The sequence below is a fragment of the Bos indicus x Bos taurus genome, chromosome 11 (genome assembly GCF_003369695.1).
Source record: "Bos indicus x Bos taurus breed Angus x Brahman F1 hybrid chromosome 11, Bos_hybrid_MaternalHap_v2.0, whole genome shotgun sequence".
NCBI lineage: Eukaryota > Metazoa > Chordata > Mammalia > Artiodactyla > Bovidae > Bos > Bos indicus x Bos taurus.
The window spans coordinates 26,333,440-26,360,414 of record NC_040086.1 but is presented as its reverse complement, the minus strand read 5'-3'; the positions used below and the strand labels follow the sequence as shown (position 1 = coordinate 26,360,414).

The 26,975-nt window shown below is 38.3% G+C and overlaps 1 protein-coding gene and 1 pseudogene across 2 annotated transcripts in view; one reads left to right on the top strand and one right to left on the bottom strand.

Annotated features, from left to right (window-relative positions):
- Positions 1-26,975, bottom strand: part of PPM1B (protein phosphatase, Mg2+/Mn2+ dependent 1B) — an 87,677-nt gene that overhangs the window by 22,706 nt on the left and 37,996 nt on the right. For both annotated transcript variants that reach the window (XM_027555144.1, XM_027555146.1), the window contains exon 2: positions 2,868-3,727. In XM_027555144.1, the coding sequence (XP_027410945.1) occupies positions 2,868-3,713 (846 nt within the window). In that variant the 5' untranslated portion in view covers positions 3,714-3,727. The remainder of the gene's footprint in view (positions 1-2,867; positions 3,728-26,975) is intronic.
- LOC113900814 lies at positions 23,663-26,035 on the top strand (annotated as a pseudogene).

The following is a 26,975-nucleotide window of genomic DNA, read 5'->3' as shown; positions in this document are numbered from 1 at the left end:
CAAGGAGAAGGCGATGGCACCCCACTCCAGTACTCTTGCCTGGAAAATGCCATGGACGGAGGAGCCTGGTAGGCTGCAGTCCATGGGGTCGCACAGAGTCGGACACGACTGAAGCAACTTAGCAGCAACTAGATTCACTTTGTTATATAGCAGAAACTAACACAACACTGTAAATCAACTATACTCCAATAAAAAATTAATTTAAAAAACTGTTTTAAAATTTATTCTACCACACACACAAAAAAAATCAGCTAATACCTACTGAGCAATTGCTCAGGGCAAGCACTGGCCAACACACTTTCCATGGATTTTAAAATTTAGATTCAATCTTTCAGACTAAATTAAAAGCAATCATATGCTCTATTTTAATCCTAGTGTTTTAAATATTGCTAACTGGTGGCTTTACAATATAAATTAGTGGAAGGACAGTATTATGGAGTCAGAAAAACAGGAATGGATAAGAGCTTTGTTTAATTCCATAAGTCGCATGTGGTGATTCAAAAAATTCACCTCTATTCCGTTTTAACACAAAAGAGCTAGCTAGGCATCTCAAAACTGATTTCAATATAAATATAACTTCATTCAAAGGCACTAGATGGTCAACTTCATTCAACTAAATTCAATACAGAGATCTGGCATTCCAACCCCTTGTCCCTCTTTACTATCATTTATCATTTCTAAGATTCTGCGATTCTGCCTAGAATCGTTTAACACCATCAACAAAAATATTTAATCACTTTAAACCAATAAAAACCATCAAAGGAAGATACACCACCAGAATCATTTAAACCCCATTCAAAATGGCTAGGTCAAAATTCCTGAAAACTAATATCCTTTATAGGAAAGAGACTGTGCAGTTTATCCAGAATACAAACTTCTCTCCTTACTCTAAATTACAGACATAATAGATTTCTGGCTATCCCCTCAAAACTACGTGTCATTCTGCTACACAACTATGAAAAATGATTTTGATCAACAGATACAGACATGGAGATCTCTCTACAATATACTGTTGAATTAAAAAGCAGACTGCAGAATAACAAGTATAATGAATTCCTTTTTATAAAAATATACACATTCAAGGCAGGCAAAAAAGATGAAAAAAATAAGTACCACAATTAAGACAGTAGCCCACTTAGGTCGGTGGCAAAATTTTCAAGCGTTCCTTTACATATTCTGTATCACCTTAAAATATACATATACACCCTATATTATCTGGCCTTTTTTTCAATAAACAAACTTTTTGTTTTAAATAATTGGGGAAAACAGTTTTCAGTTCCCAGTTAGGCCAAAAAAAAAAAAAATGCCTGCTTTCGTCTCAAAAAGCCGCACGTCAGAATTTCTCCATATAGAGTCCAAGGAGAGAGACAATTTTAGAACAACTTACTATTTGATCACTGACAACCATCAATATTTCTGTACTTAATTCATCCAGAGAAGCAAAAAAGATACAACATGCTTTAAAACCAAACAAACACACGAACAGTAGAGTACTAGAGATACCATCAAGAAAAAAGCTGGAAACACCAGCCCTTTTATTTTCTCTTTTTGAAGGTGTCTCTTCCCATCCTATGGAAAAGTAATAGACACTTCAACAAAACCTGAGTATTTCCATAGACCCAGAGACATTTAGAGAAGCTTCCTGGCTATGCTTGTATCTTTCACAGCAACTTACATGGTGAGGAAATAGAGTGGTTCTAATCTAGACAGAGTCAGTCAGTCAAAATCTTTACATCACATAACCAAAGGTTAGTTTTGTCCTGATACCTTCTTCAATCAGAGTCACAGAATACTTACATATTTTAGGTTCTGGTCAGATAACTCAAATTTTAATTGACTGCTATATAGATGCTGTCAAAAGCCCACTTGAAATTACCGAATATTTTAAAGACATTAAAGGAAATTGCTAATTACCTGTTAGTTTGGATGCTCCTGTCTATTACTCTATCGAAATAAGATTCATATAATATTGCAAATGTAAATTAAACTTTAGTGTTCCATAGGAATTCTTAACAAGATTGCATTTTATACTAGTCTTTGGTTCTCTAATTGGGGATGATAAAGGCATCTCTATGGAAACAATTTTGATTATCTCCTATAAAAGTAAGATATTATCCACCATGTCATATTTACACAGAGTCACATGTAAATTCCTTTTAGGTTTTACGGCTAGAAAAAGCTTCTTTTACTACTATAGAATAAGAAATATACAACTCTTACTTCAGTTTCTGTCTTAGCTGCTAGTAAGGCTAGTAGGCTCATAGCTAAATTACAAAACTTTACTTAGTTTAAGGCTTCTGTTATATCTTCCAATATTTTATGTGGCTCTTGATCTTTTGTGTATCTAATATACAATCTTGCTCTTTTTTTTTTTAATGAAACTGCTACATAATCAGGCATAAGACAGCTATTGCCGGGAGTTCCCTGATGGCAGAGTATCAGGATTCCAGGCTTTCAATGCCTGGGCTCAGGGTTCAATACCTGCTCAGGAAACAGATCCCACAAGCCAAGTGGCCAAAACAAACCAAAAAAGACAGGTACTGCCAATGTTGAGAATTTTAATCAAGTCACAATTGTGTATAGATGTCTCTGCCACAACAAGTCATAAAACACTTAAATGACAATAAATGTCATAAATTTATTAAACTTAATTTTCAAATTAGAAGGTTTAGACAAGTGAAGATGGCAAAAAAAAAAAATTTCATTTCTGGGGAAGAGAGTAACTTTAAAATACATAGGACTTAGTTAGGATTTTCCTAATGAAAATATTAAAAGCTTTAAAACTTAAAAGTTTGCTTAATCTTACTTACCATGCCTTTTAAAAATTAATAGGGCATTTTAATTGTAACAAAAAAAGACTTACATACCTTATGTAAACAAGTGTCCACTACCCAATTGCACACATTTTCCAGGTCATCAGATACCTCAAGCCTAGATTTAACAAATTCACAGAGCTCCTCATTACTCATAACATCCCAGATCCCATCACAAGCCAAGATGATAAATTCATCCTCTTCTGCTCTTAAAATTTCATAAACCTCAGGCTCTGGAGAAACAAGTTGTTCTGTTGGGCCCTTGCCATCAACACACTTGTAATCATAGTCCCCCAGAGCACGAGACACTGCTAATGAACCATTAACACGCTGTATCATTACGCTGCCTCCTGCATTTTGGATTCGCTCTTTCTCCCTTGGGTTGCAAGGTTTGTGATCTTGGGTAGAAAAGCAGACTTGTCCACTCCTATACAGAACAGCCCGTGAATCACCACAGTTGATGAAGTAGATGTGCTTAGGTGAAATCATAACTCCCACTGCAGTTGAACCGCTCCTGTCCATGCCATTTCTGAGGTCTGAAAAGTTACGCATGTATTCATCAATCTTCAAAAACCCAGTTCTGATACCATTCTTGACATTTTCCACTGAAGGCTCAAGAGCAGATCCTGACTTTCCAGCTGCCCTGAAGTCTTCGTTGTTCGTGATGTGTTCTAATAAGTGTGTTGAGCAGTAATTTGCTACTCGGGATCCGGCGTGACCATCATAAACTGCAAAAAACGACCAGTCTTCCAAGCCGTGCGGAATACCTACAACAGCTGTGTGCGCATCTTCCATTTCCACTCTCCATCCTTGCATGCTGCTCAGGCCGTAACGTAAACCATTCCCAGCACCATGAGCATTATGTTTCTCAGTTTTGGGTTTGTCCAAAAATGCACCCATGTTTAGTAATAAATCTGAAAGGGGGAAAAAATGTAGATGTTACATATTTAAATTAAGAGCATTTATCAACAATAGTTCATCTATTTTCTAGTTTACTCCTAATCTTAAGTGTATTTTTCATTATTATCAAAACTTACAGGAACCACAACAAAAAGAAACCAAGAAAACTGCCCCACACATACTTCTTCTAGAACAGTGGTTTCTCAATCCTTACACACTTGAGTCTCCAGGGGTGGGACCCAGATATCATTATCTTTTTTAAAATGCCTCTCTAGTGATCTGCATGTGCAGCAAGCTGAAAACCACTCACTGTTGTTGGAGAAAGGAAAACCAAGAAACAAACCTGTTTTTTTTTTAATTCAGTTTATAATTTCAGAGTTAAATATGTAAGATGGAACAATGAGAATATTCAAAACTTGGCAACATCTTGCTCATTAATGTAGAAAAGTATGCCAATGCATTTTAGAAAGATTTCCAAAAGTAAGTGTTATAATCAAGTATATTCCCCCACCAGAGATGTTGAAGACAATCCCCAAAATTAATTAAAACAAAATCTCAGTTTTACAAATATGTGATTCCATCTAGGTTGTACTGCACATCAAATAAAGAACTTTACTTGGACTGACGGAAATCCATTAACCCATAAAAACAAATATAAATAAATATATATAAACTTTAATGATGTGCTGAAGAGCACACTACTTAATATTGCCGAGTTTACAATCCATGAAGTGGCATTAGGACAGCTTTTACTCAGTGCTTTTACTGAGTGAAAAAGTAAACGTGCTTTTACTTTTACCCATGAGAGAACTGTGAAATCCACTACACATCACCATCCTCCCAACTTCACTTTTAGGATAAAATCTTTTCAATTTTAAATGGCCTGGACTAGAGCAGTGGGAATGCGAATGCCTTGATATGTTTTCCATATACAAGCCTGGCCCTAAGACTCCTGAGTTGTGTGACCTTAGTAAGGTTTTTAGTCTGTTATACCTTAAATTCCTCCTCTGTCAATGGGAATAATAACAATATTATCTACACCTGACTTCCGTGGTGACTCAGACGGTAAAGCATCTGCCTACAATGTGGGAGACCCGGGTTCGATCCCTGGGTTGGGAAGATACCCTGGAGAAGAAAATGGCAACCCACTCCAGTACTATTGCCTGGAAAATCCCATGGATGGAGGAGCCTGGTAGGCTACAGTCCATGGGGTCACAAAGAGTCGGACACAACTAAGCGACACTCACTCACTACACCTGACAGGGAAGAAAACATTAATATGCAGTGCTTAGAACAGTTCCCGAGACATAGTAAACACCACAAAATGTTTGCTGTTAGTATTGGCTCAAAATGCAGACTTCCACACCCCCATTTCCCTGCCCCCCAGCAGACTTTATATGGGGCCTTCTAAAAAGCATGCTGGTGACTTAAGAATTACATTTTGAGACATACTAGCCTAGATCAACTTACTTTCATTTGGCTCTAGGTATCTTTGAGAGAGCTCTTTTTCAGCTGTAACAGTTACCTAACTATAATAAAACTATATATTCCTAAAAACCCAATGAACCACCATATATAATATTTGTAAATTGTAGCAATCTTGTAACTTTTCATTATATATAATACTGTACTAATTATTAATTTAAATACAAATGTTTATTTAAATGCATTTTCAAAAGGCAAAGTTTTACTCTTACCTAAAAATAACTTTCATTCAAGTATAATACACAAGTATTGAGAACAATATAACAGAATATGCTTATTTTTTAACACACTGGTTTAATATTTTGATACAATGATTTGAAAGCCTAGTTCTAAGTATATTTTAGATGGTTTTTAAGGCCTATTTCACCTGAGAAAACATCACCACCTTATAAAGATAGCTAAATGCAACTGAAACTGAATTGATAACTGTATTTATCACCCACTCTTCAGTCCCAACTACCAATTACAAAAAAAGAACTTATTTGTCATTTCCATTATCTTGATGTTCTTCAAATTAAGGTGCTGCTGTTTCAAATTTCAACAAATGGGCTCAAAAGTCACCAGAACTCCTCATTTAGAAGAGTTTTAAAAATAAGTTTTAAAGTTTCTATCATCAAATTTGTTTTTAATTTAGGAATAAAGAAAGGAGAAAAGGGAGGAGGGGTATTTAACAGAAACTATAGTAGACTCTAAAAATTAAAGGGAGACTGGAAGGACAGTTTGGAAAACCATCAGGAAACAAAGGAGCCCCTAAGGCTGGGCAGCCAAACACTTTGAAAATTACAGCCTTGCCTGGGGCTGCGGTGATTTCTACCTTCCTTTCTCAAAGGATTTGATTCCTTTCTCAAAGTCACTTATTCAAGATTCAAAGTTCAGTAAACTATTAACTACTCGACTGAGCTTTGGTCACCGCCACACTCACTGGCTGTAACCGGGATCGTATTCTTTTACAAATTAGTAATTTGTTTTAAAGCTTAAAATTGGTCTCATTTTAAAGTTAGTGTTGTCCCATAATGATTTAATTATTTAATCATGAAATACATATTTATTTTATACAATGTATACACACAGCTAAAGAGTACTAAATACCCACATACCTTCCATATAGTTTTAAAAATACATTATCAAGACCACTGAAGCCTCTTATTATTTCTGAACTTTATAATTAGTGTTCCTTCTAGTCTAACTATATTTATGTTGGTTGTTTAGTTTTATGTTTGACACTTTACACTGATGTAAAATACAATATGCATTACTGCTGCAGCAGGCACATCAGGTAGGGATGGAAAGTGGTCAACGTACAGTTTGGGAAAAAGAAACTAGAGACAGAATTAAAGTTTTAAAGATGGGACCAGGGAGTCAAGACCTCTTGGGTCAAGAGCCCTGTTCCTCGGAGCCACATCACTCTTATTTAGTGTCTTGGCAAGCAGAAAGTATCTGTTGTGCTACGATGAAGTCAGCCTCCTGTGTCCCTGGTCACATCTCCCATTTTATTGATTACTTTAAACTGTTATTTTCTTGTACGAGGGCTATCACCTAGCTGGAGGTCATAGACCCGCATATGCCTTGGGAAAACATCTCAGTGTGTGCACAAGCAGTGTTCTTAACTTGCCCTGACCCAGCGTTCCAAGGTCCACACCGTTTTTCCTTAGCTTAGCAGCGTATGACAACCCCAACTGATCAACCCAATGTACTTTGATTTGGGTTATACTGTATTGCTGTATTTTGCTTTTATTCTTTTCCCATGGTGATTTTCTCATGGCTTAGCCACAGCAACAGGCAGCTGACTATTCACCCCTGCATATCCCCCTTTTTGTTTTTGTAGCAGAAGATATGTTGATCTCGCAACTTCTTTCATTAGTTCTCGGAGGGTTTTTCGCACTCATCTGAGGACTAAACAGATGATTATATAATGAAACAGCAAAACATAGCTGGTGTTTCAATAAGACCACCTCCGATGCCTTTGAGGACTCAGTGAGTTAAGGCCCTCTGCTTAGTCCGTGAAGTGTATCTGTATCTGGTAATAGTCTGAAAGAAGCATGTTGCATGCCAATGATTTTTGCTTGTAGCTTTTTAATATCTAGTGTAAGGTTGTCAGCACATGGCCCTTCAAGTGCCATCTAACCTTTTCACAGGACTATTTAGATTGGTTATATACCTGGGGGCGGGGGGGGGGGGGGGGGGGGGGCACGTGTCACACAAAGGAGTAATGTTCCAGTCACACATTAAATGTACTTGTAATTTAAGATTTTGTGCTTCTTTTCCTAAGAGTAGCACTGAATTTTCTAAATCCACCAAACTGTTAAAATCCTTATCTATATGAGTTTGGGCTCCCCAGTATACGCTGAGATTTTTGTGTATGTCTGGAGACAGTCCTTTTTGTACCTTGATGAGGCTGTTTAGAACCCAAATGTCTCCCATTTCTGGCGAGACAGAGAGAAAAGTAAAATGTTTTAATTTTACCCACAGGTGTAAATCACTAAATTGTTTAAACCATCAGTGACTTGAGGAGAAGAGGTTTTTTATACCTAAAAACAAAGATTAGAAGCCCGTAATATGTCAGACAAAAAGTCATGAAAATTGCAGTCATATTTCGCAGCCTGTTAATCTCATGTAACCAATCCTTCTGTTTTGTGGTCCCTGCCTGACGACAAAGGACGTCAGTGAACGTGATAGTCTCTAAGAAGCTCATGAAATTTTTGCCAGTGTCTGTACAACCTGTCCAGCAAAGTGGGTGCCCTGATCACTGTAGATTGCAGAAAATGTATTTTAATCTTTTTTTTAAATTGTGAGATATTAACCCTGTAGCCAGGAAAGGTTTTATCCTATCAAATAAAAGTGAGGTTTGTTAGGGAGCCAGGAAAAGCCAAGAGACCGCCTTGGATTTCCCATAGCCCCGACTGTCTGGTTTATAGCCATTTTTTATCCATTTTAAATTTTCTGTTGAGGGGTTAATTTTGTAGAAGCAGAATGAGCTTTGTCTATGTGTGCCATAGTTTCCATAGATCATTGTGATATAACATTCATTTATTTTATCAAAATAACAAAAGGTTTTAAAAGCAAGTATGAATCACTTAAAGACATTTACACAGTCTGTTATCAAAAGCCATATTCCAAGATGACTTTTTTTTTTTAACAGGAAGAGAAAATCAAATTTCAGATTGGTACCAGATTATATTCATTGTAAAACAATGGTTATTCACTTAGTCAAAGTAACAATACAAGATTTCAAAGGCAGTTTAATGTCTTTAAGAAACTTGTATCATGTACAAAACTCCCTTCCACTTGTCACAAACCTTTTTTATACTTCTGTATTTATCACTCTATTTGCCCATTCAGAGAATAGCACCTGTAAGTTCAAATGTACTTCCTTTTTCCTTAATAGAAAGTAATGCCATTCCTTATACCTTTCTATTAAAAACACATCTTACTTTCCTTTAGTAACCACGAACTGTACTTTATATCATCATTCTGTAGATTGGTAAGTATAATTCACCCAAAGCTATGTCATCTGCAAAAGTATCTTCACAAAGTCAATAAATAAACATTAATACCAGGTATCAATTTAATAGTGAATATTTCCCAGTTCACACAAGCCTGGAATTCATTTTAATTTTTTGAATTTATAATTGTTTGATTCGTAAGCACTTACTTCTCTTTAGGCCAATTAAATAGAGCTCATTGTCCAATCAGCCTTAAGCAATTCTGTTCAAGGATGAAGGCGCACTCATAAATTTAGACAGACATATAGGCAGAGATCTCATAGTTTTCTGCTTAATATTTAAAATGTCTCTTTGCCCCTTCTTTTTCTTCTTGGTTTGAGTTCTACCGATTTGTTCATGGCTGGAGTCCCAGATAGTGGGCTGCGTATCCCAAGGACACAATAAGAGTTAACTTTAGGTTTTTTCCCAGGCCTGTTTTTGTTTCTCAGGCAGAACTGGAGCTCCAAAAAAAGTATTTTAACAAGCCAACATTTTTTTTTAATTCCACATGCAAGAAGAACCGGTTTTGCAATTTCAAAAAAGACTTCACTTTAACCAGTTTTCTCTGGAGTCTAAAGAATATCATGGCCATTCAATATCAAAAACATCATCTCTCCTTTTTGTAGTCATAGTTTCTTATCTAAAATTTAAACCAGTGTTCGAATTGGCTCTGCTAACAGGGGTAATGTTGTCCCAGTAGGGATTGTCTCTTTGGGGAGGTGAGATCTCTTAAAGTAAAGAAAGCCTGTCCTTTAACCTCTATTTTCTCCCAGGCTCTTATGCAGTATCACCTCACCTGTTCTATAGCCTGATCTTCCATAAGCACTTGATGTTGAGTCGTCCCCCAATTTCCACTGCCTATCAAGTGATCTAAAGGGATCTATCTGACTTGGTCATGAGCAACCACAATCAAACAGGGACCCTCAGCTAGTCCCTGCACTATTCCCAAGGTAAAAGGAGAATTTACTCCATAACTCTGAACAGCCTGCCTAAGTTCCTTTAGTATGTTGTGTACAGCCTCATACACCCCATTAGAATTATTAGGATCTTTCCAAGGAGCTACTCATTCATGTATTGTCATTGGAAATGTCATAGTCATAGCCTCCAAGTCACCCTCCTGTCGAGCCCACCAAATACCTTTCTGGAGAGGTGACAGAACCGTTGTCCATGGCAAGGAAGGAAAAGCTTGAGTCACTCCAGCCTTTAAGACAGGAGGAGGAAGTGGAGGTAAAGGAAATTCGTCCTGCCCAAAAGTGCAGAAGGAACTGTAGCTTTAAGAGCCTCCCACGTTTTTTGCTCTCTCCCCTCAGGCTTTGCATATTCACGTTTTCCCTTTAATGGGGTTTCACCTTCATCCTCACTCCCTCTGAGCTTTCTGGGGTCTGAAGAGGTTCTAAAATAGATTTTATCAGTGTCCAAATTGACCAGACAGATACAGGCAAGGGCACTCCCTTGCAAAGAAGTTTCTCTAATTTACTACCTACCTTCTCCCAAGTTCCTAAATCTAAAAGTACCGAGAGAAAGGAACCATAAGCAATGTTTCTCAATGGTTTGTAAAAGCTCCAACAGCTAGCCCTGGCTTATTTTTGTACCCCCTACTCCTCTTTAAAAAGGTGCCTTAAGAGGCATATATACGGCCAGTACAGTTTTGAGCTTTCTGAATTTCCCATATATAATCCTGGTTTCAATGCCTAAGAGAGTGTTATTTACCGCAAAGGGGGATTTTCAGGGGCCTCACCCTACTATTCTTCAGGATCATGCACCGCTTCAATCCATCACTTTCATGCCCCATGTTGGGCGCCATTGCTGCAGCCAGCACATCGGTAGGGATGGAAAGTGGTCAACGCACAGTTTGGGAAAAAGAAACTAGAGACAGAATTAAAGTTTTAAAGATGGGACCAGGGAGTCAAGACCTCTTGGGTCAAGAGCCCTGTTCCTCAGAGCCACATCACTCTTAGTGTCTTGGCAAGCAGAAAGTATCTGTTGTGCTACGATGAAGTCAGCCTCCTGTGTCCCTGGTCACATCTCCCATTTTATTGATTACTTTAAACTGTCTGTTATTTTCTTGTACAAGGGCTATCCTTCGCTGGAGGTCATAGACCCACATATGCCTTGGGAAAACATCTTAGTGTATGCACAAGCAGTGTTCTGAACTTGCGCTGACCCAGCATTCCAAGGTCCACACTATGCTTTTCCTTAGCTTAGCAGAGTATGACGACCCCAACTGATCAACCCAATGTACTTTTATTTGGGTCTGGGATTTCTTTGGAAGGAATGATGCTAAAGCTGAAACTCCAGTACTTTGGCCACCTCATGCGAAGAGCTGACTCACTGGAAAGGACCTAATGCTGGGAGGGATTGGGGGCATGAGGAGAAGAGGACGACAGAGGATGAGATGGCTGGATGGCATCACTGATTTGATGGATCTGAGTCTCAGTGAACTCCGGGAGTCGGTGATGGACAGGGAGGCCTGGCGTGCTGCGATTCATGGGGTCGCAAAGAGTCGGACATGACTGAGCGACTGATCTGATCTGATCTGATTTTGCTATATTTTGCTTTTATTTTTTCCCATGGTGATTTTCTCATGGCTTAGCCAGAGCAACAGGCAGCTGACTATTAACCCCTACATATTACTCTAGTACTCTTATTTCCAGCTCAACATTGCATTTCATTCACATTGATGGAGAGAGCTGTAACTCATTCACTCTGGATCATGGAAAAAGCAAGAGAGTTCCAGAAAAACATCTATTTCTGCTTTATTGACTATGCCAAAGCCTTTGACTGTGTGGATCACAATAAACTGTGGAAAATTCTAAAATAGATAGGAATACCAGACCACCTGACCTGCCTCTTGAGAAATCTATATGCAGGTCAGGAAGCAACAATTAGAACTGGACATGGAACAACCGACTGGTTCCAAATAGGAAAAGGAGTACATCAAGGCTGTATATTGTCACCCTGCTTATTTAACTTCTATGCAGAGTACATCATGAGAAACGCTGGGCTGGAAGAAGGACAAGCTGGAATCAAGAGTGCTGGGAGAAGTATCAATAACCTCAGATATGCAGATGACACCACCCTTATGGAGTGAAGAGGAACTGAAAAGCCTCTTGATGAAAGTCAAAAAGGAGAGTGAAAAAGTTGGCTTAAAGCTCAACATTCAGAAAACTAAGATCATGACATCTGGTCCTATCAATTCATGAGAAACAGATGGGGAAACAGTGTCAGACTTTATTTTGGGGGGCTCCAAAATCACTCCAGATGGTGACTGCAGCCTTGAAATTAAAAGACCCTTACTCCTTGGAAGGAAAGTTATAACCAACTTAGATAGCATATTCAAAAGCAGAGACATTACTTTGCCAACAAAGATCCGTCTAGTCAAGGCTATGTATGGTTTTTCCAGTGGTCATATATGGATGTGAGAGTTGGACTGTTGATGCTTTTGAACTGTGGTGTTGGAGAAGACTCTTGAGAGTCCCATGGACTGCAAGGAGATCCAGCTAGTCCATTCTGAAGGAGATCAGCCCTGGGATTTCTTTGGAAGGAATGATGCTAAAGCTGAAACTCCAATACTTTGGCCACCTCATGTGAAGAGTTGACTCATTTGAAAAGACCCTGATGCTGGGAGGGATTGGGGGCAGGAGAAGAAGGGGACGACAGAGGATGAGGTGGCTGGATGGCATCATCAACTCGATGGACATGAGTTTGGATGAACTCCTGGAGTTGGTGATGGACAGGAAAGCCTGGTGTGCTGTGATTCATGGGGTCGCAAAGAGTCGGACACGACTGAGCGACTGAACTGAACCGATATGCCACTGTATGCTTATTCCACCCCTTCCACTGTCAACGACTATTTGAGTTATTTCTCATTTAAAAGTATGAAACAGTGCTGTTTAAAAAAAGAAAAAATCATGGTGTAAATTTCCCTAGAAGATATACCTAAATTTCAAAGTTCTTAAAGTTCATTTAATATATATTATCTTTCCCCCCCCTCAACAAAAATCACAAAACAAACCATCTCCAAACATTTGTTTCCTAACTGTTCTTTTGCTAACAGTACTCTCTCTCTAAAAAAAAGTTTACTTTCTTAGTAAGCAAACGTCATCCTGAAATAGCATGATTAAGAGTGTGTATTTTCTTTTATCCAAAAATATCTGCATAGCAATTAGTAATTACTATTTTAAGTTCTCTAACTCTTCAAAAGCAAAAATCTTTGCTATGAGATAATCATCATACAAAACTGTATGTGGCAGACTGTAACTTCTTGGTCATTTCTCATTTCATTCATTCACAGTAAGCCCTCAGTATCAGCTGCTTCCACGTCTTCAGGTTCAACCAACCACAAGTTGAAAATACTAGCAGAGGTGGGGTGGAATTTCAGGAAGTTCCAAACAGCAAACTCGAATATGCCAAGCACCAGCAACTTTTACATGGCATTTATATTGTATTAGGTAATCTAGAGCTGATTTAAAGTATACAGGAAGGGGAGGCTGTGCATAGGTTATATGCAAATACCACACCATTCTATATAAGGGACTTGAGCATCTGCATATTTTGGTATCACTGCTGTAAACAGCTCCCTGGATTTTAAAGTTAAAGGTCTTGTTTTCATAAAATTAACTACACTGATGACCCTAACAGCTCTGAACTCCTGGTTCAATTTCTCTGCTGCAGTAATTTTCCTAGGAAGGATGCAGTGAACCATTTTCACCTTAAGTGCCTATGATTTTTCTTCCATAAAAGGCTAATTTTTATGAAAGCAATATTTACTGTTGAGAATATACTTTTGTCCAGCATCTCTTTGCTATAACTCTTCACTCCCCACCAAAAGACAAAACTTAGCAAAGAGTAAGGGAAAATGTTTTATTTTAGTCAATCTTAAAGTAGAGCTCCCACATATAATTGGTCTCATACTGTTTTCATCAACTTGGCACTGTTTACTACATGTTTCAAAGACATCTGATGACAAAGGAATGTATTTTAATTTTTGGCCATATATTCTATGCATTATTTCAGTCATTTTGACCAAGGCCTGAAAACCTAGTGTTTCCCCAGTGGCACGCTTTCTATCTTTTCCTACTGAACAAGAAACCTCAAAGGGCCTTGTAAACATCTACAATTAAATTTAGAGAAATTCTGTAGGACCGTATTCAAAGTTGTATGGCTCGATCAAACACTTCTGGGGGAAAACTTCATAAAGCTTAGTTTTTATCCTCAATGCACATTTTTTAAAACGTCTTGCTAATTTGCTGATTTTATGCTATCACTTAGCCACCTATCAAGCACACTGTATGTACACTTACACAAGCTACAGTTTCAACAGTAAACGGTCACTTGTTTCAAATAATCTTGGACAATCTCAAATTTTGAGAGATTGATATTTGAGATGGGATGATATTATATTTTTTACCCCATATTAAGAGCCCATATTGGGATTAAGAGTTCTAACATTTTTTATGTTGTGTGCTTGCTTGTGCTTTATCATAATCACAATCAATCTAATTTCTTGATAGGAATCTTTTACAATCACTTGCTTATTTTTGGAAGACAGTTTAGCTAAAACTAGATCCATGATATCAATGTAATCACATGTAAACCTCAACGTGGTACAACAACGAATACAACCGAGGAAGTAAAAATTTTACCATTCCTTAGGTTCCCTCACCAGCCCATGTGAAATAATAACAGCATAGGGAAGCCAATGTCAATCACTGTATTATCACTATATTAAAGGTAATTTGCCTTTCTCAGGGTGAAAGACAATCGAGGTTCAATCTTTAAAAATTAATACTGATGGATGGTCCTGTATAGTCCTTATAGAGATCACTTGATCTATACCAACTCTGCAAGCCTAAGTTTTTACAAGACTAAGAATATATGTATAGCAAGCATCGTCTGAAGACTGAATAAACAATGCTCTCTGCACATCTGTCTTTTTCCATTGTCTTCTTTGAGGAAAAATACACTACTGAACCCAAAGCAGCATAATGTTATTATTTACTTGCTTAACCAATGGTACAGAGTAACTGTACTATAAAGTAAGCACCTGAGAAATAGTATTTTAAAAACTTCTCATACACAGAAGATGGAACTACTGGCTATCTTTTTTATTTAAGTAATTTCCTTAAATCACTTTAAAAGTGAAGTGAAGTCGCTCGGTCGTGTCCGACTCTTTGCAACCCCATGGACTGTAGCCGACCAGGCTGCTCCGTCCATGGGATTCTCCAGGCAAGAATACTGGAGTGGGTTGCCACTTCCTTCTCCAGGGGATCTTCCCGACCCAGGGATCGAACCCAGGTCTACCACATTGCAGGCAGACGCTTTAACCTCTGAGCCACCAGGGAAGCCCTTAAATCACTTTAACCACATTTTAAAAATCACTTAAAAGGTTTCACATGTGTTTATATATATATTATATAGCTTTTAATTCTGGACTGATTTTAAAATTTTTCATTCACAGTCAATGCATCAAATGCAGCAATAAATAATACATATTCATAATGTATTGAATACTTTAAAAGTACTTTAACAGTAGTACTGGATACAGAAACTAAGTCAAGCAAACTTTCTGGCCAACCCAATAGTCACTCATTCAAGCATTTCCTAAGTGCCTACTACAAGCTAGGCACTGTTCTGGGTAGTAGGAATATGATGACCTCTTCCCTACAGGAAAGTATAGTCTGGTGGAAGATAAAGGCCAGTGCACTGTTATGAAGGCACGTGGTGATACAGGGAGTCTAAGGGGATGAGTATAGGTATGTCAAGAAGAAGCATCAAAAGTTACATGTACTTAAAATTTTTGCAAAGGAAGAAGCCTAAGATGAGAAGTAAAAGGTAGAAGTGGGAGAAGGAATTAGCCAGCATATACAAAACCAAAGAGTAAGAGCAGAATTGATGTGCATGTGTGTGTACACAAGTATTTCACAGAGTAAAGTAGAAGCACAAAAATCCTAATAACAACATTATTTCCTACTGAGATATCTATTGCCTACTTAGAATCACAGATATGGGAATTCAAGGATGGCCTTGTCCTTCTTGCCTAGGCAAACAGCAAACCAGACTGAAAATGCTTTCCACTGAGAACAAAAAATCTGGACAAAAATCCTAGAGGCCTAAAATTTAGACAAGCAGATCTAGAGCTGACATTATTTTCTAGAATAAGCCTCCACATTAAAAAACTCTGATACCTCTGAGTCTGCTTACAAATCAACACTGAAAGGGCTGAGGGTAGAGGGTGGGCAATCTTTATATATAACAAGCCAAAATTCAGTTGAAAGAAACCTAATGGGCTGTTTAAATATTCAAACTAAAATATTACTACTATAAAGTTCAAAATAAGGTCAAATGCAGGTAAAGGTACATACTAAGAAGATACTAATACTACTCATGACCAGATAAAACACTTTCAAAACTGAGTATTAGATTCCTGTTTTCGAAACACCCCTTTAGCTCACTCAAAGTCATCTCTATTCCTTAAGTCAACTGATCCATATAATAGAGGTCCTTTTCTCCCTTTTGCCCTAAACATATCTAGGGAATACAACTTCATCTAAAGAAATGAATTCATAGTTGCTACAGAAGAAAAAAGGTTAATTTCCACTTATAAACCATGTAAGGTTCCCTGTATAAAATTCTCTACTACTCCTAAGAACAGTAAATATAATGCACTTGGCTACTAACCTATTTTGATGATAAACCGACAAAGAACAAGAAAAACTGTCTGAAGCATTATGTTTTAAAAATTATTTTGAATTTAGTACTCCAGCTCCCTTGCCTTTCCTGGTAGACTGAGGCTGACTTGTTCTCATCAATAAAGTAAAAGGGACCTACTTACATTGGAGCTGCCCTCAGTTTACAATCAAGTCTGACCAGATTACGTATTTATAAACAAGTGACAGCACAATAAGCAACAATAATAGGTCATCAAAGCATATAGCTTCATTTTTTCAAATAAAAAGTACCTTAGTAATATAAAAACGAAGAAAAAACTATTAAACTGAACATGTGTACTGATTTTAATATAGTGTAAATTCAAAAGCAGGACTATTTAGTCTACCTTAATTTAGACAATGAATTATTTTTAAAATTGTGCCCTCCTTCATTACCTCCCATCCTTCCTGAAAACTCAGATTTCAGTCCTCTTTTCCAGAAATCCTTTCCCCGTGGTGCTCTACTAAACTTTATTAATACTAAGTTCCTTACCATACACTGAGCACTTAGCACAATCTACTTTGCATAATCAATAGCCCTTCGGCTTCCCTGGCTCAGACAGTAAAGAATCCGCCTGCAATGCGGGAAACCTGGGTTTGATTCCTGGGTTGGGAAGATCCCCTTGAGGAAGGCATGGAAACTCACTCCAGTTTTCTTGCCTGGAGAACTCCATGAACAGAGGAGCCTGTAAAGCTACAGTCCATGGGGTCACAAGAGTCGGACACAAATGAGCAACTCACACACAGACACACACACACACACACACACGGTGCTCTATGCTTGTTTCCCTTCAGATTTCCTCAACCTTTAATAAAGTTTGCAAGTTCTTACCTCAATTCAGTTCAGTTGCTCAGTCGCGTCCAACTCTTTGCAACCCCACAGACTGTAGCACGCCAGGCCTCCCCGTGCATCACCAACTCCTGGAGCCTACTCAAACTCACGTCCATCCCAACGCTGATGCCATCCAACCATCTCATTCTCTGTCCTCCCTTTCTCCTTCTGCCCTCAATCTTTCCCAGTATCAGGGTCTTTTCAAATGAGTCAGCTCTTCGCATGAGGTGGCCAAAGTAAAGTATTGGAGTTTCAGCTTCAATATCAGTCCTTCCAATGAACACCCAGGACTGATCTCCTTTAGGATGGACTGGTTGGATCTCCTTGCAGTCCAAGGGCCTCTCAAGAGTCTTCTCCAGCACCACAGTTCAAAAGTATCAATGCTTTGGTGCTCAGCTTTCTTTATAGGCCCACTCTCACATCCATACATGACTACTGGAAAAACCATAGCCTTGACTAGACAGACTTTTATTGACAAAGTAATGTTTCTGCTTTTTAATATGCTGTCTAGGTTGCCTGGAAAATCCCATGGACAGAGGAGCCTGGAAGGCTGCAGTCCACGGGGTTGCTGAGGGTTGGACACGACTGAGCGACTTCACTTTCACTTTTCACTTGCATGCATTGGAGAAGGAAATGGCAACCCACTCAAGTGTTCTTGCCTGGAGAATCCCAGGGATGGGGGAGCCTGGTGGGGTGCCGTCTCTGGGGTCGCACAGAGTCGGACACGACTGAAGTGACTTAGCAGCAGCAGCACGTTGATCATAACTTTCCTTCCAAGGAGTAAAGCGAAAGTCACTCAGTCGTGTCCGACTCTTTGCGACCCCATGGACTAATTCTCTAGGCCAGAATACTGGAGTGGGTAGCCTTTACCTTCTCCAGGGGATCTTCCTAACCCAGGGATGGAACACAGGAGGTCTCCCGCATTGCAGGCAGATTCTTTTACCAGCTGAGCCACAAAGGAAGCCCAAGTGTCTTTTAATTTCATGGCTGCAATCACCATCTGCAGTGATTTGGGAGCCCAGAAAAATAAAGTCAGCCATGGTTTCCACTGTTCCCCCATCTATTTGCCACTAAGTGATGGGACTGGATGCCATGATCTTAGTTTTCTGAATGTTGAGCTTTAAGCCAACTTCTTCACTCTCCTCTTTCACTTTCATCAAGAGGCTCTTTAGTTCTTCTTCACTTTCTGCCATGAAGTTGGTGTCATCTGCATATCTGAAGTGATTGATATTTCTCCCGGCAATCTTGATTCCAGCTTGTGCTTTTTCCAGCCCAGCATTTCTCATGATGCACTCTGCACAGACGTTAAATAAGCAGGGTGACAATATACAGCCTTGACGTACTCCTTGTCCTATTTGGAACCAGTCTGTTGTTCCATGTTCAGCTCTAACTGTTGCTTCTTGACCTGCATATAAGTTTCTCAAGAGGCAGGTCAGGTGGTCTGGTATTCCCATCTCTTTCAGAATTTTCCACAGTTTATTGTGATCCACATAGTCAAAGGCTTTGGCATAGTCAATAAAGCAGAAATTGATGTTTTTCTGGAACTCTCTTGCTTTTTCGATCATCCAGTGCAATTTGACCTCTGGTTCCTCTGCCTTTTCTAAAACCAGCTTGAACATCTGGAAGTTCGCAGTTCACGTACTGCTGAAGCCTGGCTTGGAGAATTTTGAGCATTACTTTAAGTAGCATGTGAGATGAGTGCGATTGTGCGGTAGTTTGAGCATTCTTTGGCATTGCCTTTCTTTGGGATTGGAATGAAAACTGACCTTTTCCAGTCCTGTGGCCACTGCTGAGTTTTCCAAATTTGCTGGCATATTGGGTGCAGCACTTTCACAGCATCATCTTTCAGGATTTGAAATAGCTCAACTGCAATTCCATCAACTCCACTAGCTTTCTTCGCAGTGATGTCTGGCTCTAGGTGAGTGATCACCCCATCGTGATTACCTGGGTCGTGAAGATCTTCTGTACAGTTCTGTGTATTCTTGCCACCTCTTCTTAGTATCTTCTGGTTCTGTTAGGTCCATACCATTTCTGTCCTTTATAGAGCCCATCTTTGCATGAAATGTTCCCTTGGTATCTCTAATTTTCTTGAAGCGATCTCTAGTCTTTCCCATTCTCTTGTTTTCCTCTATTTCTTTGCAATGATTACTGAGGAAGGCTTTCTTATCTCTCCTTGCTATTCTTTGGAACTTTGCATTCAAATGGGTATATCATTCCTCTTCTCCTTTGCTTTTTGCTTCTCTTCTTTTCACAGCTATTTGTAAGGCCTCCTCAGACAGCCATTTTGCCTTTTTGCATTTCTTTTTCTTGGGGATGGTCTTGATCCCTATCTCCTATACAATGTCACCAACCTCTGCTCATAGTTCATCAGGCACTCTATCTATCAGATCTAGTGCCTTAAATCTATTTCTCACTTCCACTATATAATCATAAGGGATTTGATTTAGGTCATACTGAATGGTCTAGTGGTTTTCCCCACTTACTTCAACTTAAGTCTAAATTTGGCAATAAGGAATTCATGATCTGAGCCACAGTCAGCTGGTCTTGTTTTTGCTGACTGTTTTACCTCAATTATCTCATGTCAAATTAAGGGCAAAAAGTCTCAAGTTCATGTTCTATAGAGGGCGTTAAAGATAAGCTGAATGATCTCTGTCTCCCTTAAGTTATTATTGAGGGGCAATAATAAAAATGGACAGTCTCCCAAAGGGGAAAGGAATTTTGGTTTAAGAAAAAGAACTGCAAATGAGAACACTGGCCACTACCTGCATAGACTTTTTTTTTTTAAGAAGTAACAGTTTACTCACACATACTCATAGCCATTTTAATTATTAAGGTTCATTTAATAGGATCATCTGAAAGGCTTGGCCATGAAGTTTCTCATATGAATTACAAAAATATCTGTTAGAGATTATTAGGACCTAGACAAAGTATTAAAAAGCCATTACTTTGCCAGCAAAGGTCCGTCTAGTCAAAGCTATAGCTTTTCCAGTAGTCGTGTATGGATGTGAGAGTTGGACCAGAAAGAAGGCTGAGCACCGAGGAATTGATGCTTTCAAACTGTGGTGTTAGAGAAGGCTATTGAGAGTCCTGTGGACTGCAAGGAGATAAAACCAATCAATCCTACAGGAAATCAGTCCTGAATATTCACTGGAAGGACTGATGCCGAAACTGAAGTTCCAATATTTTGGCCACATGATGCGAAGAACCGACTCATTTGAAAAGACTCTGATGCTCAGAAAGATTGTAGGCAGGAGGAGAAGGGGATGACACAGAACGAGATGGTTGGATAGCATTACTGACTCCGACTCAATGGACATAGGTTTGAGCAAGCTTCAGGAGATGGTGAAGGACATGGAAGCCTGGCATGCTGCTGTCCATGGGGTCTCAAAAAGCTGGACATGACTGAGTGACTGAACGACAACATTAGAACCAAGTGCCACATTTTATTGAAATGATTTATGAAATCCTCATGCAACAGAAATTCTAGAAAACTACACATCTGAGTATACACATCAATCTAGACTTTAAAAGAACCAAGGAACTTACCGTGCCTGAAAAATGAAATATTTTCTGCTAAAAAATAAAAGCATATGAACTTTTACTAAAGGAAATCAGTCCTGAATATTCATTGGAAGGACTGATGTCGAAGCTGAAATTCCAATACTTTGGCCACCTGCTGCGAAGAACTAACTCACTGGAAAAGACCCTGGTGCTGGGAAAGGTTGAAGGCGGGAGGAGAAGGGGACAACAGAGGATGAGATAGTTGGATGGCATCACAGACTCAATGGGCATGAGTCTGAGTAAACTCAGAGTTGGTGATGGACAGGGAAGCCTGGCGTGCTGCAGTCCATGGGGTCGCAAAGAGTCAGACACAACTGAGTGACTGAACTGAACTGAACTTGTACTCAAGATACATACACATGCAATAAACATATCAAGACAATGAACTATAGGAAACAAGAAAAAGAATGCCTGAACATTGGGTTTGATTTCTGGCTCTTCCACTTATCTGTTTTCTTAGGAAAAAAGTTATATACAATAATATTGAGCATCTCTTCCTGCTCTGAAACTCTGCTTTTGAAGTCTGATTAGTAAGTGAATTACCAGCTACTAACAGCTAAAAGATTAAATATGACACAGTAAGATCAAAGTATAGTTCATAAAAGAACAGTACCACCAGCCAAGTTCATATCTCATGCACAGCAAATGATTCATGAAAAGAAAGAAGAAAAAAAATTTAAGAATTTTGACCAGATTTCTTGATTTCTGAATGAAAGTTACAAGTTTTGTGGGCCTGTTCCCCAAGGTTCCCAAAGTAACAGCCACCATATTGTCTACTCCAACTTAGAAAAGAAACAACCTTCAAGTCAAGCATATCCCCTTAAATGAAATTTTATAAAACTCTCCAAATCACTTATCATCCTTCTGAACTCCTGGAAGCAGCGTCTCTCACACAAGACAATTAACTACATATTTTTTATGATAGGCCTTATATTAAAGGCTTCCCTTGTGGCTCAGCTGGTAAAGAATCCGCCTGCAAAGCGGGAGACCTGGGTTTGATTCCTGGGTTGGGAAGATCCCCTGGAGAAGGGAAAGGCTACCCACTCCAGTATTCTGTCCTGGAGAATTCCATGGACTGTATAGTTCATAGGGTCGCAAAGAGTCCAGACACGACTGGGAGACTTTCACTTCACTTGTATTAAATAATAATATTTCTGAAGAAAGTAAACAAGACTTTTGGTATTGAAGAAAACCAGGCAGAGAGATAAAGGTTGGAAGTGAGATTTAAAAAACATAAAATTAAGTGAAAGTTTTGACATAATACACAACTGAGTGACTGAACTGAAAATCTTTTCCAGACACCTGATTTTCAAAGTGATGGCAATCAAATTTATACCCTCTTAAAAAGATGAGAAGAGTTTTTCTACTCTTTATAATATCACCAGCCCTAAAGGAAGACCAAAAGGTGCTAATATTGGAGGTTACTCACACAAACAGGTCAGTCAGATTACCCTGGAGTGAAGCCCACAGCCAATAAGTTCCATGGACAAGCACAGAGCTTCCAATCAGCTATTCAATGCCCACTTTAAAATATAAGCAGAAAGCCCACGGCCAAACACAGAAGTCCCCTAATAGAAGGGTGGCTGGGGGTGGGGGTGGGGGTGGGGGGTAGGGGATTTGCAAGCAAAACAAGCAGAAAAGGGCAGCTTGGAAGAAAAAGGGATGAGGTTAGGGAAAGAAAATTTAAGGAAAGACGAGAGGAAGGAAACAAGTGAGCAAACTCCTTTCAGAAAGATAAGATTTTTGAATCCATGAAATAACAAGATGTTATTAAAAGGAAAAACAGAACATTCAGAGGAACAAAGAGCTCCTGTAAAGTAAAAACATAATCATAAAAGAGAAAGTTGGAAAGATAAATGTTGAAGGAAACTCCCAGAAATTACAGCACAAGGCAGACATGGTAAAACAGTACACGATCAGTCCAGGAGGTTTAGGAGTCAAAAACAGGAGTAAGAGAAAACAGAAAACTGAAGAGAGGAAATAATTTTTTAAAATAATCTAAGAAAATTTCCAAACTGAATGGCATGATTTTCAAGACTGAAGGGGTCTACTCTGTGCCAAGCACAATGGATGAAAATAGAAAACTTACAAAGGCACATTATGCAAAATTGATAGGTAGAGCCTTTGTGCTTTCAGTGAGAAAAAAGTTTTCATACAAAACCCCAAGAATTAGAATGGTGTCGGTCTCAACTGGGGGAAAGCTGGGGGTTAAATTAATGATTAGCACACCAAACGAAATTTAAGAACTCCAAGGAAAACAAGAAATTGTCCTGGAAATAAGTAATCCTATCTGGAAGAGATGAGGAAGAACAGGAGGTGAAGGGAGAAGGGTGTGTAGGGAATACATGTGTTTGGGGTAGTACAGTGGTTAAATCTCTTCTTCTGTAATGGGACAGATAATTCCTAAAACTAAAAAAAAAAGAAGAAAGAAAAATCAAGAAGCACAGCTGTTTAGAAATTTGAAGATAAATTCCAAAGGAATCAGCTACAAGAGTTCAAAACGGTTGGTTCCGGGGAATCTTCTCCGAGAGGAGCTTTTAGAACTATTTGATTGTAGATAAACTAGTTATTTTAACTAAAAAAGAAAAGAAAATATATTAAAGAAACAAAGTAAAACAATAGCACACTACATGGATAAGAAATAAAAAATTATATTACATATCATGAACTAATTTCCCTAATATTAAAAGGGTCCCATAAATCAGTAAGAAGATGAACACCATGATAGATAAATGGACCAAAAAACCCCCCAGAAATGGATCTTAAACTATGTACAACTTCACATTCATAAAAGAAATGAAAATTAAGACTACACTAAGATAATTTTTCACGTGTCAGACTGGCAAAGGTCAAAGGTTTGATAATCATTCTCTTGACGACATGATGCAGGAACATACGTTGCTGGTATCAAGAGAGTGGTACAACCTCACCGGAAGGCAATTTAATAAAGTCTACCAAAAATTACAGTTGCACATACTCTTCAACCACATTCTAAAATTCTACCTACAGGTTTACTCCTAAATGTACAAATGGTAGATGGTGGATGGACAGATGAATAGTTAACTGGATGGTAGGTAGACGGACAGACATATGAGTGGCAATGGTAAAATAGAAAAAACAATTTTAGTATCACTCATTTGGCAACTGATAATTTTATTATCAGTTCTAATACTCTGAAGCCCCAATACTTTGGCCACTTGATGCAAAGAGCCGACTCATTAGAAAAGACTGATGCTGGGAAAGACTGAAGGCAGGAGAAGGGGACAACAGAGGACGAGATGGTTGGATGGCATCACCGACTCAAGGGACATGAGTTTGAGCAAGCTGCAGAAGATGGTGAAGGACAGGGCAGCTTGGCATGCTGCAGTCCATGGGGTCGCAAAGAGCTGGACATGACTGAGTGACTGAATAACAACATCAGAACCATGTGCCATATTTTATTGAAAAGATCTATGAAATCCTTATGTAACAGAAACTCTAGAAAACTACATATTTGCGTATACATATCAATCTAGACTTTAAAAGAACCAAGAAACTTACAGTGCCTAAAAAATATTTTCTGAGCAACTGAACAACAGCAAATTTTATTTAATAGGGATGAATTATGATATACACTTAAAGATAAAATATAAACCATAATACCCTACAACTTTTAAAAAAGAATATATACACATGTGGGCAAGTGCACAGATGTATATATTCCTGCATAAATGTTTATATTCATTTCCTGGAAGCACACAGAGAACTGATACCTGTGGGGAAGAGAAATCAACAGGCTGGTAGACAGGAATTAAAGAGAGAATCTCCATTATATACCATGCTGTATCTTTTCTGTTTTAAACCATGTAAATGTAATGAACATTAAATACTTAAATTTAATACCATTTCATGAATGTTATTTCAACTATGAAAATCCCTTTATAACGAATCCTTTAGTAATCAAAGCTATAATCTATAAAAATGTAAATAAATTTTGACTAGAAATATCAATATAGTGATACCCAAAGGTTTTCCTCTCTGCAAACAAAGGAACACTCACTCATAGTGACATGGTGAGAGAGCCATTAACACCCAGCAGACACATCCTGCTTGTTTCAATACACTGGCACTTCTTTGAAGTAGTAAACCCACTGGTAAATCCTACTATTAAAAAGAATAAATAAAAAGCATGGATTCTACACTTGATGCAAGATTTTAAAAAAATTGGGATGTAATTAATAATCTCTAAAAGCACCAATCTAGGGCAAAACACATCATAAATTCATAAAGAGATGTATATACCACTAACAGAAAAGTTCCTTTCTCGAAAGAATTTAGAACAAGACTAAATATTTAGTATTACTTACTATGCTATAAATCAAAATATCAAATTCTAGTTAAATGAACTGTACTTCTGTAAGAAACAAGGTGAAAAAATTCTCATGGTGCATTTTATAATTTTACAGAAATAGGATTAATAGATACTTCCCAAAAAGGAATATAAAAGCGTATTATGAGGCATGTTAGCAAAACCCCAGCGTTTCTGGTACCTCTTGCAAGACATTTCTTCAGTGTAAGATATTCTAGTATAGCATACTCTGAAAGAGATTTGATACAAACGCAGTCCTAAGCAGATTTTAGCTAGCAACACAGAGCTACAGGAAAACACAAAATAATCTTTATCATATTTTCACAATGGCAGTAAACAAAAAATTACAGATGTCCCTGGGGAAAGGCAAAAAATATAAAGCTTCAATTAAAGAGAAAAACTGTATCTTATATAGCTATTAGTATAATCAGTCAGCACAGGGGAGCCTGTGGAGCACTGTGGTGCTTGTGAGTGTACAGCATGGCGAACGGGGCCAGAAGGTGCAGAAGGTGATGCTGCGCCCATCAATCTCATCTTCAGATACTTGCAAAATAGATCACGGATTCGGGTGCGCCTTTATGAGCAAGTGAATATGCAGACAGAGGGCTGTATCACTGGTTTTGATGAGTATATGAACCTCGTATTAGATGACGCAGCAGAGATTCATTCTAAAACAAAGTCAAGAAAACAACTGGGTCGGATCACGCTAAAAGGAGATAACATTACTCTGCTCCAAAGTGTCTCCAACTAGAAATGACAGATGAAGTGAGAAACTATTTGGCAATACCGTTGGTTTTTTTAGGTGTCCTTTGTTAGAGATGTAGTTCTAAAACATGTATTCATATTGTTCTGCTCACCCTTATGTTATTACCAGATTACAATAAATGCTGTGGGACTGTTTTTATTAAAAAAAAAAAAAAAAAAAAAACCCTTGCAAAGACCTTTAAGATAATAAAAGCTAACATTTATATAGATTCTTTATATGAGTAGGTGCTGGAGCCTGTATTATCTACACCTACATCAATCAAGTCACTTAATCTTTGCAACACACTTTTAAGATGGATATTATTACTGTCCTCACTTTATAGATGAGCACTGAGTCAAAGAATGGCTGAGTAACTTGTCCAAGGTAGGTAGCAGAGCTATTGTTACCAAGCAGTCTAACTCCAGAGTCCATTCTCTTAACCATCAACAACACACACCATAGTAAATACTTAAAATATGTGAGGTTTTTTTCTTCCAGAGTTTAAACAAATCTCCACTTCCTCACATGAATAAAAAAAACTGTTTGTCAGAACCTTGACTCTGCTTTCTCTCAAACACACTATTTAATTCACTAGCAAATCCTATCAATTTTATCTCTAAATATATCCTGAATCCATCCCACATCTCTCATCTGTAGCTGCACCATCACAAAGTGATCACTGTCCACTGCGTAGACTACTGCAATAACCAGTGGTCCTTCTTCCACTTTTGCCTCTAATTCATTCTCCAGAGTGATCTTTCTTCCATATGAAGAAATCATTTCACTCTTGACTTCCCACTGAATTTAAAGAAAATTTAAAGAAAAACTTACCACAGTCCTCTATGATCTGACTCCTGTTTAGTTCTTCAATCTTACTTCCTATAACTCTTCCACCATCACTTAAGCTCTCTAGCCACTGTGGACTTATCTTTTCACTCAACATGTCAAGCTTGTTCCCTATCTCTGGACTTTTGTTTTTACTTCTTCCTCTTCCTGGAATAACCCTTATTTCTCCACCCGCATACCTTCATGGCTGGCTCCTTGACATTTAGATCTCAGCCCAGCAGTTTAACTCAAAGAGACCTTTCCTGAGAACCCCG